A 17120-nucleotide genomic window follows, 5' to 3' on the forward strand; every position below is an offset into this window, starting at 1 on the left:
TATCAAAAAAAAAATATTGTATTTTAGTTGATTAGATATGAATATAAATTGTATTCTTTAAAAAAAAAAATTCTTTTATTTTTTTTTTTAGTTTTTTAAGCCTCGACACATTTAAATGAAGAACAGTTTTTGGTTAATAACCCGCTTAGAGCATTTATGCAAAAATATTGCAAGACCTTTCTTTGTTAATTATCATTGTCTTAGAAAAAAAAAAGGGAAAGTTATTTAAAAAAAAATAAAAACATAAAAATAAATGAAGTTTTCCATTAATCAATCTAATATCTGTAAAAAAAAAAAAAAAAAAAAAAAACTACAATTAAATGAATAGAGATAATAATAATAATAATAATAATAATAATAATAATAATAATAATAATAATAATAATAATAATAATAATAATAATAATAATAATAATAATAATAATAATAATAATAATAATAATAATAATAATAATAATAATAATAATATGGCTGATAATTTGAAGACCTTATCCGCCTGCCAAGGTGTGATTTTAGATTTGATCTTTAGTTTTTTCTATTTCTAAATTGTTATTTTCGAGATCCCAGAAAAACATTTTTAGTATATTACATATACAGTATATTTATTTAATCAGTACTGTGATTATTTATATATATATTAAAAGGAATCCACTAAAATGTTTAAATTAGTTGTTTTGGTCTACGTCAATAACATCTTGTTTCTTCTGTGAGTTAGATTAAAAGTATATTATGAGAAACACTTTTAGAGAATGATTAATTGATTGTTTAGAAATAAAGTCTTTAGTAAAATATCATTATAAATTAACAACAAACATTTATTTTAATGGCAGTGTAAGATTGAAGAAAAAAAAAAAAAAAAAACCCTCCCCAACGGAATAATGACTTAGTTATTCCATAATAATAATAATTTTTTTTATTATAATTAATTATAATTGAGTGGGTTTTTTTTTTTTTTTTCTTTTCATTACGCAAGCACTTTTTTTTTTCTTTTTTTTTGTAGAACACGCAGCAATATTGAGAAAAGGAGATCTTAAAGAAAAAAAAAAAAAAAAAAAAGGCTATGGAGGTTTTGAATAGTTATAAACTTGATATGATAATTATATCAACAACATTGAGATATTTATATAAGTTCATTAATAGTCTACCAATTTACCAATTGTTTTTTTTTTTTTTTTTTTTGTGTTAAACAGCGGCAATTTAAAATAAAAAAAATAAAATAAAAAAAAATAGAACCATTTGTTTTGTTTTTTTTTTTTTTTTTTTTTTTTTAGGAAGTTTTACCAGAGCAATGTCAACGTAAGCTTTTGGAGGGGTTTAAAAAAAGAAGAAGAGAAGAGAAAGAGAAAAAAAACAAAATTTAAAATTTAAAATTTAAAATTTAAAAAAAAAATTGAAAATCAGAAAAAAAAAAAAAAAAAAAAAAAAAAGGCAAAATGAAATATTTAAATCCAATTGGTTGAATTCAACATTTTATTAAAAGTCAGACTTTGTTTTTTTTTTTTTTTTTTTTCATTTAATTAAATAAATCAAATGGAATCAAATGGAATCAAAAAAAAAAAAAAAAACCCCATTTTGAATAACTTGAAAATAACTTTCAAAACTATTCCTTTTTTTTTAAACATGTCATTTTATCATCTAGATGATAAAGATCTTGGGAGAATGGAAAGTCAGTTAATTGGTATTTATATAAGAATATTATTATTATTATTATTATTATTATAAATTACTAATTAGTAATTTTAAAAGATATTTTTTTTTTTAATTTATAACATTAATACATGGGTTATTATTACAAGTAACAAATATATATACTTTGGACAATAGCAAAATTCTCATATTCAGTTACTCTTTTTGTAATCTTAACTCCGTTTTTTTTTTTTTTTTTTTTTTTTTTTTTTAAAAGAAAAAAAAAAAAAAAAAGAAACATTGAGTCAATGATTCAATGATTCAATGACAATTATTTTTTTATTAAAAAAGATGCTTCAATAATAACAATAATAAAAAAAAAAAAAAAAAAAACCACAGATTTTATTTTATTTTTTTTTTTTCTGTACAACTTTGTTTTTTTTATTTGAAATTCTTTAATAAATTAAGTAGTTTGCAATATACAAGTGGAATAAACAAATTTTTATTTTAAAATAAATAAAAATAAAAATAAAATAAAATTCTTAAAAGACATACGTATAACGGTTATGATTGACTTGAAAAAAAAAAAAAAAAAGTTAATATGCTTAACTGAATTAACTTAATAAAATTTTAATGTCAATACGAATGCTTTTGTTTTTTTTTTTGTTTTGTTTTGTTTTAACATGGTTCATTAAAAGTTAAATATCTTATCTGTGTGTGTATAACCATTCATTATACTTTACAAAAACCGTTATCATCTGTATCTTGTTTTTTTTTTTTGAATCTTTTTGAATCTTTTTAAATTGTTTTTATTTTATTTTATTTATTTATAAATAAATAAAAATAGACTTTAATTTTGTTTGTTAATATACTAAATAATCCCAAAATCAATTCAGATGAACCAAAAATTTTATTTTGGTAATAAATCACTGAGCAACACAGGAAACTATATATATATTATTAAAGTTGACCTGCTACTCTTCTTTCTTTTGGTTTGAATGGTCCCAAGATTGCTATCAGAAAAGAAAAAAAAAAAAAAAAAAAAAGAAACTTAACCATAATCATAATCATTTAAATATATATCATTCTTAATTCTTGCTATTTGTTATTGTTTTTTATAAACATTAAAATTTCAATCAGATTTTATCTATTTTTTAGAAAAAAAAAAAAAAAAAAAGAAAAAGAAAGAAAATACTTTTTCACATAAAAAAAAACTGTTTTCTTTTTTTTTCATTACTTCTACTGCTTTATCTTAATGTCCAATAATTGTTGCTTAATAAAATGTCAAGTATTTTTAATAGACTTTCTTGAGATATATATAAAAGATATTTCTTTTCATATAAAAAGACTCACAATCTTTCAAATAAAAAAGAATCCAGTAAAATAGAAAATTCTAAAAAAAAAATAAAAATAGAATGCGTATTAGATCTAAATTAAATGTAAACAATATTTTTGTTTAATTTCTTTTAAAATAAATATATAGTAGTGTATAAACAAACTTCTTTTTTTGTTATTTCGTCATTGAGTAAATTTTGTATCTGAGTTAAAATATTAAAACTTGATGGTTATGACGATGATAACAATAACTATAATAATAGATTTATTTATATATATATATATATGTATATATATGATTTACTCAAAAAAAAAAAAAAAAAGAGTTCTTTCTAAGCCACTTTTTTTTTATTATTATTTGTCATTATTTGTTATTTTTTTTAAATTATATTGTACCATATATATATATATATATGGTACAATATAATTTAAAAATACCATATTGTGTGCACGTAATCTTTTTTTTTTTTTTTCTTTTCCCCTTTTAAATTTTTTATCTTTTTTTTATGTTCTTCATATTTTGAACTTTACAAATAAATGAAATATTTTTTTTTGTTTTTTTTAATTTTTTTTAAATTTTTTCTTTAAAACTTCGCCTCTTTTTTTTTTTTTTTTTTTGTTAATTTTTAATAATCATTTTCAATTAACAATCAAATATTTTTTAAGTTAAAAATAAAATAAAAATAAAAAATACATACAAATCAACCATATTTTAAACCAATAATCTTGTAAAAAGAAAATACAATCCTCTGATTGTTCACCAATTGTTATCCAAAAAATAAAATAAAATAAAATAAAATAAACTTTCTCCAACTTTTAACAATTATTCATTTTTCAAATTTCTTTAAACCAACTTACTTTCTTCTTTATGGACTTTATTATTTTTTCAAACACCGCCTCCTGGATTTTCTTTTAAAAAAAAAAATTTTTTGGTCTACGCAAGACTTTTTTTTTTTTTTTTTTTCCCACGCAATTTTAAAAAAGGGATATATATATATATAATATATATCGATATATCCCTTTTTCTTCCATATAAGGAAAAAAATAAGTAACCACCTTATAAACAACCCCAAGTAAATAGTTACTAAGGGGGCAGAAAAAGTTAAAGCTTCCCTGCCAGGGGTCGAACCTGGAATCTTTCGCTATGTAACCATTAATGATCGTAGGCGAACGCCTTGCCATTGGGCCACAAGGAATAACTTGAAAATATAAATTTTTAAAATTATTTAGAATGATTATTTAAATTTTAAAAAATCTTTCATAAACCTGGGAAAATATTAGGGGTGGAACTCCTTTTGGCTTTATTGATGATGTGACTATTACCGTTGAAGGTAAAATTGAAGAAAATACCAAAAGCTTAAGCAACATATTAGAAAAATGTTGTAATTGGGCTAAATCAAGAATGACCAAAATTGATTTGGGTGATAAATTGGGTTTTATTCATTTTACAAAAAATGTGAAACCTAAAGATGAGAAAGTGCAACTTACTTTACCTAATGGAGAACTTCGTGAACCCCAGAAGGAAGTTAAATTGCTTGGAATTACTTTGAACAATCTGCTTGATTTTAAATCTCATATTTTGAATAAAATCAATAAAGCAAGAAAAGCTGTTGGTGCTATTTGGCATCTTGGTGGCGTGCAAAAAGGTATGCGAGGGTCTGCAGTCAGATCACTGTATATTGCTTGCGTGAGACCAATTGTCGAATATGGCTTAGAAATTTGGCATCACAAAATTTTGAAAGGAGAAATCCACAAGTTGGAAGTAATGCAGAATATGGCTTTAAGAAGAATTGTTGGTGCGTATCGCACAACTCCTATTGCGGTACTACAAAAGGAAGCTGGTATTATGCCATATAGTATTAGGCTAAAATTTATGGTGGCACGAAAAGCTATTCGTTTACACCTAAATATTAGCAAAACTAATCCTATTAATGGTCATTTGTTAACATTGATTGAGAAATCTCCAATTGCAAAGCTAACCACGCTTTACATGTTGGCAAAAGATGATAGAGACTATATGATTAAAAAGGATGAAAAACGAAAATGCAAGAGGGTTGAACCTCTTACACTGAAACAACAACAAAGTCAGACGATTGGAATTTTAAAGAAACAAGCAATGGAAGAATGGCAAGAAATGTATTGGAACAGCAGTAAGGATCTGTGGTATCATAATATCACAGTGGAGTCGAAATGTACTGATAATCTTTCCAAAATGGTTACGGGAGTGATCATGAAGAAAGATAGTCGAAGGATCTTGAGTAATATTACTCAGTTTCGCACAGGCCATGGCAACTTTGGCGCATGGTTTAAAAAGTTTGGAATTGAAAAGGATAGTTACAACTGCAAATGTGGAGAGCTGGAAACAGTTCATCACATTTTAGTTGAGTGTCCTTTGCTTGAAGAGGAAAGAAAAGGACTGAAACGGATATCTCCAGAGATGGACATGTCGACTCTCTTAAACAGTTTAACTGGCTTACAAGAAATTGTAAGCTTTATCTCTGCTTGGAGGGATTAAGAAATACAATTACAGCGTTGATGAAGACAAGTGGAGATAGGTTGGGAAGGTTTGGTTATTTTAACCCCCTGTTCCTCGTAAGCTGGCATCAGGACTTATTTTCGGGCTGTTGGAGATGCAATGTTGAAGCCAAAATTAAAAGTTTATTATCAAAATGAAAAAATATATAGTATGGACAAGAAGGATAGCGCAGATGCTGATGTTATATAATTCTATAACCCTTGAATAAAAACAAACAAACAAACAAACGGGAAAATATTATGATCATTTTTATAACCCTTGAATAAAAACAAACAAACAAACATATTATGATCATGAAGAAAGATAGTCGAAGGATCTTGAGTAATATTACTCAATTTCGCACAGGCCATGGCAACTTTGGCGCATGGTTTAAAAAGTTTGGAATTGAAAAGGATAGTTACAACTGCAAATGTGGAGAGCTGGAAACAGTTCATCACATTTTAGTTGAGTGTTCTTTGCTTGAAGAAGAAAGAAAAGGACTGAAACGGATATCTCCAGAGATGGACATATCGACTCTCTTAAACAGTTTAACTGGCTTACAAGAGATTGTAAGCTTTATCTCTGCTTGGAGGGATTAAGAAATACAATTACAGCGTTGATGAAGACAAGTGGAGATAGGTTGGGAAGGTTTGGTTATTTTTAACCCCCTGTTCCTCGTAAGCTGGCATCAGGACTTATTTTCGGGCTGTTGGAGATGCAATGTTGAAGCCAAAATTAAAAGTTTATTATCAAAATGAAAAAATATATAGTATGGACAAGAAGGATAGCGCAGATGCTGATGTTATATAATTCTATAACCCTTGAATAAAAACAAACAAACAAAATGGGAAAATATTATATTTACATACATATATTAACAAAAATCTCAATCCTAATAATTTTTTGTTCTATTTAAGCAAAAAAAAAAACAAAGATTTTGAAAACAAAAATGCAAAGTACATTAAAACCGACCCCCTATTGTGGGGGTATTTATATTCATTTTGCAAGTTTATTGTTTTTTTTTTTTTTTTTTTTAAAAAAAATAGAATCCAAAATAAAAGATTAAATTATATAATTTCTTTTCCAATTCATCTTGATATTCAATTCATTACTTAATTCCCCTTCTTTTTTTTCTCATCTTCATTATTCTATTCCAAATTTTATTTAAATTTATTTTTTTTTTTTTTTTTAAAAATCTACATGCTCCCCTCCCCCAAAAAAAACACACACACACACACACAAAATCATATTCCCTCATATCTTAGAAATTAAGCTCCCTTCTTTCCACTCTAATCAGTCTTGCACGTTGGCGTTCCGCATCGTTAAGTACCCAAGCAACACCCTCTTCCTCTTCAACATCATCTAGCCCTACAATCATCACAATCTGAGCCACTCGTACAAACTTCTCGCGCAAACTATACTGTCCAGCACTCACCGTCGCCACAATTCGCGAAACATCACGATCTAATTGGATTGCACCTAGCTCATTTACACGACCCTCCAGCGTCCACACACGCTTCTCCAGTGTTCGTGAAAGCAGTCCGGCTGCATGTGCCAGAAGCTTCCCGTACAAAGGCGGTGCCATGACCCGTGCAAACCCACTCTTGATCACCCCCCATTCCTTGTTAAAGATTGCAGTCACCGGCGACGATGACACTCCAGTAGTACTGTCCCGTGGGTTGGGGCTCACCATGTAATCGTTTTCCTTAAATAGGTTATTGGCCAGGTGCCTGATCCGCGCAGAAAGAACCTGCGAGTAAGCAACCTGGATTCCGTCCTCTGCTAGCTCGTCGCAACGGTGCTTGAAGCTTTGTACAAACGCCTGCAACTGGTCGTGGACATCTGCTGCATCTGTTTCAAACGGAAGCACGTCTTCGTAGATGGCCTCGCGTACAATGCGTGCTGTGTATTCTGCTGCCACGTAGAGATTGTTGAGGTACACTAGGAAATTGTGGAGGCGGACCTCTTCGTGGCCCGTGAGTCCAGAGATACCAGAACCAGCAGCCCCATGTGCTCCACCAAGCCCGCTGGCCGCAGCGCCTGCGCCGCTGCCGCCGCCTGATCCGCTGCCGCTGCTTCCTGGTGGAGGCGTCGACAAACGTGAAACAAGAGTTCCAGCTGATGAGCCGACACCTGATGTGGCGTTAAAAGTTGCTGTTGCTGAGACTGCACGTGGAGCCTCGTCACGGAGTTTTCGTTGCATGGCTCCAATAAAGTCAGATTCTAGGATGCGACGGACAGCAACAATAACTGATTTTGTAAGAGCCACTTCACCTGTGTCAAGAGCTTGCTGGAGTAGAATCTTGAGCATGTACATACAGTCTTCAACAAGAGAAGTTGCGAGAGGAGCTTCTGGAGAGTAAACGGATGTAACATCTGGCATTTCTTCCAGTTGGAGGGCTTTTTCAAGGGCTCTGCGGAAGGCAAAAGTGGAGAAAGATTGGAAAGCTGGCACAATTTTAGAGTCAACCTTTTTTTCAAAGTTACAATTGACAAGCATTTGGGGCATGAGCATTTCTCCAGAAGTTGAAAAGTTGGATTGGCCTGAGTATTCTGTCCACTTGAAGCCAAGAAACTTTCGGTAAAGTGACCAGCGGTTAAGAATAACTGAAAGCTCACGGATAAGGTCACCAATATGTTTCAAGTCGACGGTTTCCGAGTCAGCAGTGGCACGGTTAAAGTCAGAGGAATTTCTATTAGGACTAAATCCTGGGGAATGAGTTCTGTTTGATGCAGACGAAGATCCAGCCGGGGCTCCTGGGAGAAAGCTATTGACAAGATAGGGGAATGCATAGTTTTGGATATCAGCAAGGGTACGAGGAATGTTACGTTCGTCCCAAAGGGTATCAATGATGAGGCCTCCTTGGCTATCTGCCTCGTCTTGTGTTTTTTCAAGGACCTGGGCCATACGGCCTTTACCGTAATGGCGTTCGACAATTGGAGCATGTTGGTTGACAATTGTGGCCATGTTTTCAAAAAGTCTTGTGACTGCGATTGCATAAAACATGGGTGTATCTGCAGAGGATCTTGCTTGGATTCGTTGGCGGGATTGAGCCGTGATGATGCCACAAATGAACTTTGCATAGACTTGAAGACCTTCCTTTTCTTTACCAATAAGTGGGAGCAATTTAAAGTAACGAGTGAGAGTCTCCATGTTTTTCTCAGCGGCAGCCTTGCTAAACTCGCGTAGGAAAATAGTCCCCAAGGCTGTAGATGCTTCTGCAAGGGTTTCCTCTGGGAAATCTGGGAGGTCAGCAGTGGGGACCATTGCTCGGGCAAAGTCACCTTTGACAAGAGCAGGAGGAAGTTGTTGAGTTTTATGAATAAATGCTGCGGCACGTTCCCAATCGCGGACATCCATTGCAGCATGGACACCTTGGACAGCCTTTTTAAGTTCGATGACGTCTGTGACGTACTGGAGAGAAAGTTTGACTCGGGACTGTTCAAGATCAAGACTACGGACTTTGACAGCTAGAGAAGAAGCTACAAAAGCAGCTGAAGACAAAGTGGAAAGGAGGTCGTGAGAAGTTGATAAAGCGGACCCAAGCTGGGCCTTGAGCTTGTTGAGTTTGCGGGATTCGTTTGAATGGGCAAGAGATGTAGTGGAGACGTAACGTTGGAGAGATGTGTCGACAGAGAAGCGGGCCATTTTGACTTGGTGGAGGGCAATTCTCAGGTCATCAATGGAAGCAGCATGGTCGACGTCTCTTCGGAGCTTTTCAGGCTCGATGACGGGTGGAGCCGAAGAGACCGGTACTTGGGAAGGCATTGATTGTGATGGTGGTGGTGAAAAAGGAAAGTAAAAATAAAAATAAAAATAAAAATAAAAAAAATAAAAAAAGTGGCCAACACATACAAGAAAAAGCGGTAGGTGGTCAACAATGGATGGGAGATAAATATGGGAGGGTGGTGGAATTTTTGAATAAATTCATAAAAATGCGACATAATTCATAAGAAAAAAAAAAAAAAAAAAAGAGAAGAAAAGAAAAAGACAATGTATAAAATAGCAAAATTAACTTAAGACCGAAGAGACGAAGAAGACGGTCTAGAAGTAGACGATGATGCAAATGATTTCCTGGTTCTATGGGGAGACGCTGAGGGTTCCGCAACAGGCTTCCCCTGGGCTTTAAGGTACTCTTTATTCCAATACTCCACACGGTAGATTTCCCAGCCTTCAATGATATCTGGGTTAAAGACTCTTGGAGAGAGAACGAGTTTAACGATTTCACCTGGCCGGGCTGCATAGGCAGGAGCCCAGAACCAATCAATGAAGGTTTCTGGCCAAGACTGTGTGATTCGCACAAGTTTAATGTTGAAGCCGCGCATGCCCTTGTTTACATTATAAATGAACTTACGAGAGGAACCGATAGTTTTGCGATGAGACCCGGAAATATAAAAGAGAATAATCGTAGTTGCGAAGATCATGAGAAGAAGACGGTTGAAGAAATGAATGACCCGGTAGATGGAGGGCTCGATGAAAACACAATAAAAAAAGTAGAGTGTTAGAGCAGCCATGGATATGTTGAAGAGTAGGTATTTACGTCTGGTTTTGCGCAGAATCACGTATTCCTGTCGGAAAGAGTCTTCCATGATAAGCAGGTTGCGATAGATATTTGCAGGGTGGCCAGGCTGGGGTCGTGGAGGAGGTGGTTGAGGGGCACCGTCGTCAGAGCTTAGAGAAGAGATAGATGCTGTTGAAGATCGTCGCCGTTGACGCCGTGAAGATCCAGAAGTCTGTGGGGATTGTGAGCGGGACGAATGTCTGGATTGGGTCTGAGACTGGGGTTGAGGGGATATTGGTCTAAGAGAGTCATGGGAGGGTTGTGGGGTTGGTGATTGGGATGATTGTGTAGATGATTGGATTGAGGAAGAGGACTGAGAAGTTTCTGGGATGTTTAGTGAAAGTTGTGGATCTGTTGTTGGGAGAGAATCTGAGATAACAATCAACTCGGGTATGGCGGTAGTTTGGGCGGAGCTTTGAGTAGAAGCGATGATGGTGGTGGCGGCAGCCACTGTTAGTGGGATTGCATGGAGTGGTTTTTCTTGAGATTCTGGGGAGGGCAAAAGGTCCTTGAGGGGGTTTTGTGAAAGATTTTTAGAGTTATTTGAGTTCCGAGGTTTTGATAGATGTTTCAACGGTTCTTTAGTTGTTGGTGATGGTGATGGTGATTCTGGTTCCGGGACCTGTGGGACGTTTTGAAGTACAGGGTCTTTAAGATGGGGTTGTTGATTATGTGGAGTTGCATTTGCAGTAGTAGTAGTAGTAGTAGTTTCAGTTGTAGTTGTAGTTGTAGTTGTAGTTTCAGTTGCAGTTGTTTGATGAGAAGTTAAAAGATCTTGTTGTTTTAGTGTCGGAACCCGGTCGATGTCGGGATTTAATTGTTGTTTGGGTTCCGGTGGTGTTACTGGGCGGGTCTGAGTGTCAGGCGAGTCTGCAGACATTTTTTTTTTTTTTTTTTTTTTTTTTTTTTTTGAAGAGAGAGATGGAACTTTGCTATGTGAAGAAGAAGATTTTGGTTAGCAGTCAAGCATTCAGTTATTAAAAAATTAAAATAAAAATATAAAAATAAAAATAATAAAATAAAAATAAAAATAAAAATAAAAATAAAATAAAAATAAAATAAAAATAAAATAAAAATAAAATAAAAATAAAATAAAAATAAAATAAAAATGGCAGTTTACAGTTGTAGATTTTCTGTTTTCTGTTTTCTGTTTTCTGTTTTCTGTTGTCATAAAATAAAAAAATAAAAAAATAAATAAAAAAATAAAAAAATAAAAAAATAAATAAAAAAATTGCCGATTTCTGTGTAACAAAAAAAAAAAAAAAAAAAAAAAAATTTAAATCATTTTGGACTCTCCAACAAACCAACCAACTCTCAAAATATATATATAAAAAAAAAACTTCCAAATACATCCCCCACCCCCCACCCACTCATTCATTCATCCATCTAAATGTCTACCGAATCTCCTCAAAAAAACATTGTTGTGCTCATTTCGGGTTCAGGAACAAATCTTCAGGCTCTTATTGATGCTGCGGCTGCAAACAAACTAGGTGGTGCAAAGATCCAACAAGTCATTTCGTCATCTGCATCAGCATATGGATTAACTAGAGCAGCCAACGGGAATGTTCCTTCATATGTTCATACATTACAGTGTGATAAATACTATGGGAAGCTTGCAAAAGATGATCGGGCAGCACGTAAAGCAGCTCGGTTACAGTTTAACCGGGATTTAGCAACACACATTTTGGAGTTGAGTCCACGGCCAGATTTGATAGTATGTGCTGGATGGATGTTAATTCTGGCACCAGAATTTTTAGGACCTGTGGAAGAAGAGGCTGGAATTTCAATCATTAATTTGCACCCAGCATTGCCAGGAGCCTTTGCAGGAACACATGCGATCCAAAGGGCATGGGAAGCTGGACAAAAGGGTGAAATCACAAAGGGAGGTGTAATGATCCATAAGGTAATTGCAGCTGTTGATGAGGGGGAGCCATTGATTGTTAAGGAAATTGAACTTAAGAAGGATGAGACTGTTGAAGAGTATGAAGATCGGGTTCATGCAGTTGAGCATGAGGCGATTGTTGAGGGTACCATTAAGGCATTGGAGTAAAGACGAGATGAGACAATTTATATATATAGTGCACAATAACAATAATAATAATAATAATAATAATAATACTTTATTTATACAAGGAATTACAATCAACCATCAATGTCCATTGCATCTGAATGGCCTCCAACGGGGATAGTTGTCAAGGGTACATCGACTACAGAAACAATATTGCGTATACTTTGAGATAAGATACCTGTTGTTCCCTTTGCAAACTTGTAAGAACGTTCCTTTTTGCCACGTTCATTTGGTTTACGGAATCCGCGGTGAAGTTGTGCTGGTTGGTCTTGTTCCATGACACAAATGTCAACATTTGAACCAGAACCCAAATCATTCCAAATACCAGATTCGATTGCATCTGCAACTAGGTTAATTGCTTCTTCCTTGGAAATATCTTTATGCCAACGAGCCTCGAGAACTGCCATAGCAGCCATGGAACCTGATCCGAGAGAAAGATAAAACCCAACATCAGTAGAACCATGAGCATGAATAGAAAAAAGTTGAGGGCCTGTAGGGTCAACACCTGCAACAATGAGGTATGCACCAACATGACCTTGGTATTGGAAAAGGTGTTGTTTAAGCATAGTTAAGGCTGTGACGACTCTTGGTTTACGGCCTGTGTTAAGGGCATGAAGTTCAATGTTTGATGAAATAAGTTGAGTAACCATTTCTGTGTCTGCTGCGGTACCTGCACCGGCACACCAGATTTGAGGAGAGATTTGATGAAGTTTTTCACAGTTTTTATCTGCCACGATGGGACCTGCGGTGGCACGAGTATCTGCAGCAATGACGACGCCTCCATCGAAGCGACAGCCGACAATTGTAGTACCTGTAGAGGTTGCTCCTGGAACTGCAACACCATGGGCTTCAAGGTATTTGTTTCGCAGGTGATTATCGAATGAAAGACCGGGCATTGTTAGGGGGTTGATGTAATGGATGTGGTTGATGTGGTTGATAATATGTGATGATTGAGATGGTTGAGATGGTTGAGGGGGGCGTATTATTATTTTTTTTTTTTTGTAATTTTGAGTGTGGCGATAAATTGGGTGTGAGATTTAAAAAAAAAAAAAAAGAAGGGAAATAAGATGAGTAAGAAATGTTTATTAATGATTAGTCATGTATTTATTATATCATGTGACTTTTATCAATTCTTTAAATTTATATTAAAGATTAACTGACATAAAAAAGTCGATAGTCGACACTTCCATTAAAATCAAAACAGTATATATATATATATATATATATACTTTAAAAAAAAAAAAATTTTACATTAGCTGTATATAAGTGACAGATATTCAATAAAAAGTATGAAATTCCCTTCATCAGGTTTTTGTTGTTGTTATTGTTGTTAGTAGTAAGTAGATATTTTGGTCTACTGATATAAAGGACCACCACCTGATTATATAGGTAGAGTTAGTGCACACACACACCTTTAGTTAGTGGGGAAAAAGTATTTTCCCCCCTAATAGTTTTTTTTTTTTAGAATTGGTGAGTTGTCTATAAAAAAAAAAATTGCAGTTGGGCGGCTTTTTTTTTTGTTGTTGTTGTTGTTGTTGTTTAAACATTTTTTAATTGGTGTCCGATCATTCGGGTCTTTCGGGTCTTTTTTTTTTTTTTTTTTTTTTTTTTTTTTTTTTTTTTTTATTTATTTATCTATTTATATTTATTTAAATTTTATTTAATCTACAACAATAGCAGAGAAAAAAAAAAGATTTTTTTTTAAATACTAAAAGATTAAGCATTTATTGAAATTCAATTTTTAAAAGAAAGAAAAAAAAATGACAATTAAAAGAATGGTTAGTAAATAAATAAATAAATAAATAAATAAATCAATGTGTCATTTATAAATGATGATAGTCATAATAATAATAATAATAATCGGCAACTAACGGTTACTTTAAAAATATATAAAAAAAACTTTTTGAAAACTTTTCTTTTTGATTGTTATTGTTGATTAACCATCTTTTGATGTCGGGTCTTTTTATTTTTTCCCTTTAAATTATTGTTGTTGTTGTTGTTGTTTTTTTTTTGACTTGGTCGGTCGGGTTTCCTGTTAAGAACGTTTTTATTTTATTTTATTTTATTTTGTTATAAATTTCCAACTGTTTTTATTTCCAAAAAATGAAAAATGAAAAATGAAAAATGAAAAAATAAAATAAAATTAAAAAAAAATTAAAAAAAAAAAGACCCGAGTTAATTGTTGTTGATCAACATTAAGAAAAGGATTTTTATTTATTTAGTAGTTAAAAGAAACATTTTTTTTTTTTTAAAATTGATTTTAAATTGATTTTAAATTGATTTTAAATTGATTTTAAATAAATAAATAAATAAATAAAAAAGTCTCCTTATAAATGAAATTCTTTATTATTATTATTAAAAAAAAAAAATTGTCAACTGACTGCCTTCCTAAAACGAATTTTTTTTTTTTTTTTTTTTTCCCCCATGAAAACCTTTAAAGTGGCAGGCAATTAAATTTTTTTATTTCTTTTAAACTTTTTTTTTTTTTTTATATATAAAAATTTGGCAGTTCACAAGACCAAATTAAATTAAATTAAATTAAAAAAAAAACTCACAAGACCAGTTTTTTTTTTTTTTTAAATTGTATTATGAAGAATAATATTAATAATAATAATGAAAAAAAAAAAAATTAAAGTAAATGAAATAATTTATTTCTGTTATATCAATGAAAATTGAAAAATAAAAAATAATATAAAAATAAAAATAAATTGAAAAATCCTGTGTTTTTATTTTTAAAAAAAGAGAGACCCGAGTATATATATATATATATATTTTTACAATCATCATCATCATCAACTATCAATTATCAATAACTATCAACAATTATCAAAACTGGTTATATTCGGTTGCTAACGGCTTTATTATTATTTTTTTATATATAAATGATTTAAAATAAAAAAAAATAAAAAAAAAAACGTTTTACTTAAAAAAAATAAATAAATAAAAATAAAAATAAAAACGCTCCCAAATCATCTTATTCTTTTTCTTCTTTTTTCCATCCCTAAAAAAAAAAAAAAACCTTCACTTTAAATTTTTTTATTTTTTTTTTTTTTTTCCATATAAAAACCCCCCCACAATCCTTCTTATCCTTTTCACCCCTCCAAAAAAAAAAAAAAAATTTAAAAACCTTTTCTTTCTTTTCTTCAAATAAAATAAAAAATAAAAAATAAAAAATGTCCAAAATCCCAAAAGTCTCTCCACTTACAATCGACAAACTTAATGCAAATGTCGTAAACGCTAAATACGCTGTAAGAGGCCGTCTAGCTATCCGTGCTGAACAACTCAAAGCTACCCTCGCTGAAGGTTCATCTACCCTCCCCTTTTCTAAAGTTATCAATGCAAATATTGGAAACCCACAACAATTAGACCAAAAACCAATCACTTTTTACCGCCAAGTATTGTCCATTGTCGAATACCCACAACTCTTGGAAAAACCAGAAGCTTCCATCATCTATAAAGCTGATGCTATTGCTAGAGCTAAAAAAATTATCTCGAATGTAGGCTCTGTAGGTGCTTACTCAAATGCTCAAGGTATTCAAATCATTCGTGATTCTGTTGCTTCCTTTATTGAAAAAAGAGATGGCTTCCCCGCTGATCCTCATTCAATCTTCCTTACATCTGGAGCTTCCTCTGCCGTCACAATGCTCCTTAATGCACAAGCTACTGGAAACAAGGCTGGTTTCTTGATTCCTATCCCTCAGTACCCCCTCTACTCTGCTACTTTAACCCTCATGGGTGCATCTGCAGTCCAGTACCACTTAGATGAAGCTAAGAGCTGGGCAACTAATGTTGATGAAATCTCCCAAATCGTCAATAAGGCTAAGCTTGAAGGCATTGATCTTAAAACCATAGTGGTCATTAACCCAGGTAACCCTACAGGTACTGTTCTCCCTGAAGAAAATATTCGTGGAATTATTGATATTGCTGCTCAACATGAAATTGTCATCATTGCAGATGAAGTTTACCAAGAAAATGTTTACCTGGGAGAATTTATTTCTTTCAAAAAAGTCCTTCGCAAAATGCAACAAGAATTCCCAGGGAAATATGATACTGTAGAACTTGCATCTCTACATTCTACATCAAAGGGAATGATTGGTGAATGTGGTCATCGTGGTGGTTACATGGAATTAGTCGGTTTTAACAAGGAAGTCGTCGATACAATCTATAAGTTGGCTGCCATCCAACTCTGTGCAAATGTCCCAGGTCAAGTCGCTGTCGAACTTATGGTTAACCCTCCCGTCAAGGGTGATGCATCTTATGAAGAATTTACTCGTGAATATTCCCACATCTTTAACACTCTTAAACATCGTTCTTCTGTTCTTTACAAGGCTTTTGAATCCATGGAAGGTGTTTCTTGTCAAGCTCCAGAAGGTGCCATGTATTTGTTCCCTCAAATTACTCTCCCTAAAAAGGCCATTGAAGAGGCTCAACGTCTTAATGAAGTCCCCGATGAATTTTATTGTTTACAGTTATTGGAAGAAACTGGAATCTGTGTGATTCCTGGGTCCGGGTTTGGTCAAAAGGATGGCACTTGGCATTTCCGTACCACTTTCTTGGCCCCGGTCGATGATTATGCAGCTGCCCTGACAAAATTCCATCAGCGGTTTATGGATAAGTACCGCGATTAGGAGTTGTAGATAAGTGTTCCGAGATATCCGGGGTCAATTATTATTATTATTATGATTTAAATATATATATATATATATATATATATATTGCTTTATAGGATTTATTATGAATTAAAAAAAATAAAAAATAAAAAAAAAAAAGAACGCAGTAGCAATCAAACAAAAGGCAACCAAATTGGCTGCTTAATTAAACAAAAAAAAAAAAAAAAGAAGATGTAATTAGTAAATTATGATTAGATATATTGCAAGATTAAACAATTTTATTTTATTTAATCATTTAATCAATCAATGAAAAGAATATCGTCCTCGTTTTCTCGTCTTTTTTTTCTTTTTTTTTTATTTCTTTTTGTTTCTTTTTGGTCCCGTTCGACATTTCTTAGGCGCTC

General features: G+C 32.4%; 6 protein-coding genes across 6 annotated transcripts; 3 read left to right on the plus strand and 3 right to left on the minus strand.

Annotated features, from left to right (window-relative positions):
- Positions 1 to 4363: 4363 nt before the first annotated feature.
- SAPINGB_P002595 (uncharacterized protein) lies at positions 4364 to 5476 on the plus strand (the record flags this gene model as incomplete). Its single annotated transcript, XM_031997313.1, has 1 exon — positions 4364 to 5476. One exon carries the CDS (start codon positions 4364 to 4366, stop codon positions 5474 to 5476), a length of 1113 nt encoding a protein of 370 aa, XP_031853204.1.
- A 1261-nt stretch (positions 5477 to 6737) lies between these two features.
- Positions 6738 to 9245, minus strand: SAPINGB_P002596 (uncharacterized protein; the record flags this gene model as incomplete). The annotated part of the gene is made up of 1 exon (XM_031997314.1): positions 6738 to 9245. One exon carries the CDS (start codon positions 9243 to 9245, stop codon positions 6738 to 6740), a length of 2508 nt encoding a protein of 835 aa, XP_031853205.1.
- Positions 9246 to 9493: 248 nt separating this feature from the next.
- Positions 9494 to 10918, minus strand: SAPINGB_P002597 (uncharacterized protein; the record flags this gene model as incomplete). The annotated part of the gene is made up of 1 exon (XM_031997315.1): positions 9494 to 10918. One exon carries the CDS (start codon positions 10916 to 10918, stop codon positions 9494 to 9496), a length of 1425 nt encoding a protein of 474 aa, XP_031853206.1.
- A 510-nt stretch (positions 10919 to 11428) lies between these two features.
- SAPINGB_P002598 (uncharacterized protein) lies at positions 11429 to 12088 on the plus strand (the record flags this gene model as incomplete). The annotated part of the gene is made up of 1 exon (XM_031997316.1): positions 11429 to 12088. One exon carries the CDS (start codon positions 11429 to 11431, stop codon positions 12086 to 12088), a length of 660 nt encoding a protein of 219 aa, XP_031853207.1.
- Positions 12089 to 12180: 92 nt separating this feature from the next.
- SAPINGB_P002599 (uncharacterized protein) lies at positions 12181 to 13002 on the minus strand (the record flags this gene model as incomplete). The annotated part of the gene is made up of 1 exon (XM_031997317.1): positions 12181 to 13002. One exon carries the CDS (start codon positions 13000 to 13002, stop codon positions 12181 to 12183), a length of 822 nt encoding a protein of 273 aa, XP_031853208.1.
- A 2277-nt stretch (positions 13003 to 15279) lies between these two features.
- SAPINGB_P002600 (uncharacterized protein) lies at positions 15280 to 16734 on the plus strand (the record flags this gene model as incomplete). The annotated part of the gene is made up of 1 exon (XM_031997318.1): positions 15280 to 16734. One exon carries the CDS (start codon positions 15280 to 15282, stop codon positions 16732 to 16734), a length of 1455 nt encoding a protein of 484 aa, XP_031853209.1.
- Between the last annotated feature and the right edge of the window lie 386 nt (positions 16735 to 17120).

This window comes from Magnusiomyces paraingens (genome assembly GCF_902498895.1).
Source record: "Magnusiomyces paraingens strain CBS 517.90 genome assembly, contig: contig2, whole genome shotgun sequence".
In the NCBI taxonomy this organism is placed as follows: Eukaryota; Fungi; Ascomycota; class Dipodascomycetes; order Dipodascales; family Dipodascaceae; genus Magnusiomyces; species Magnusiomyces paraingens.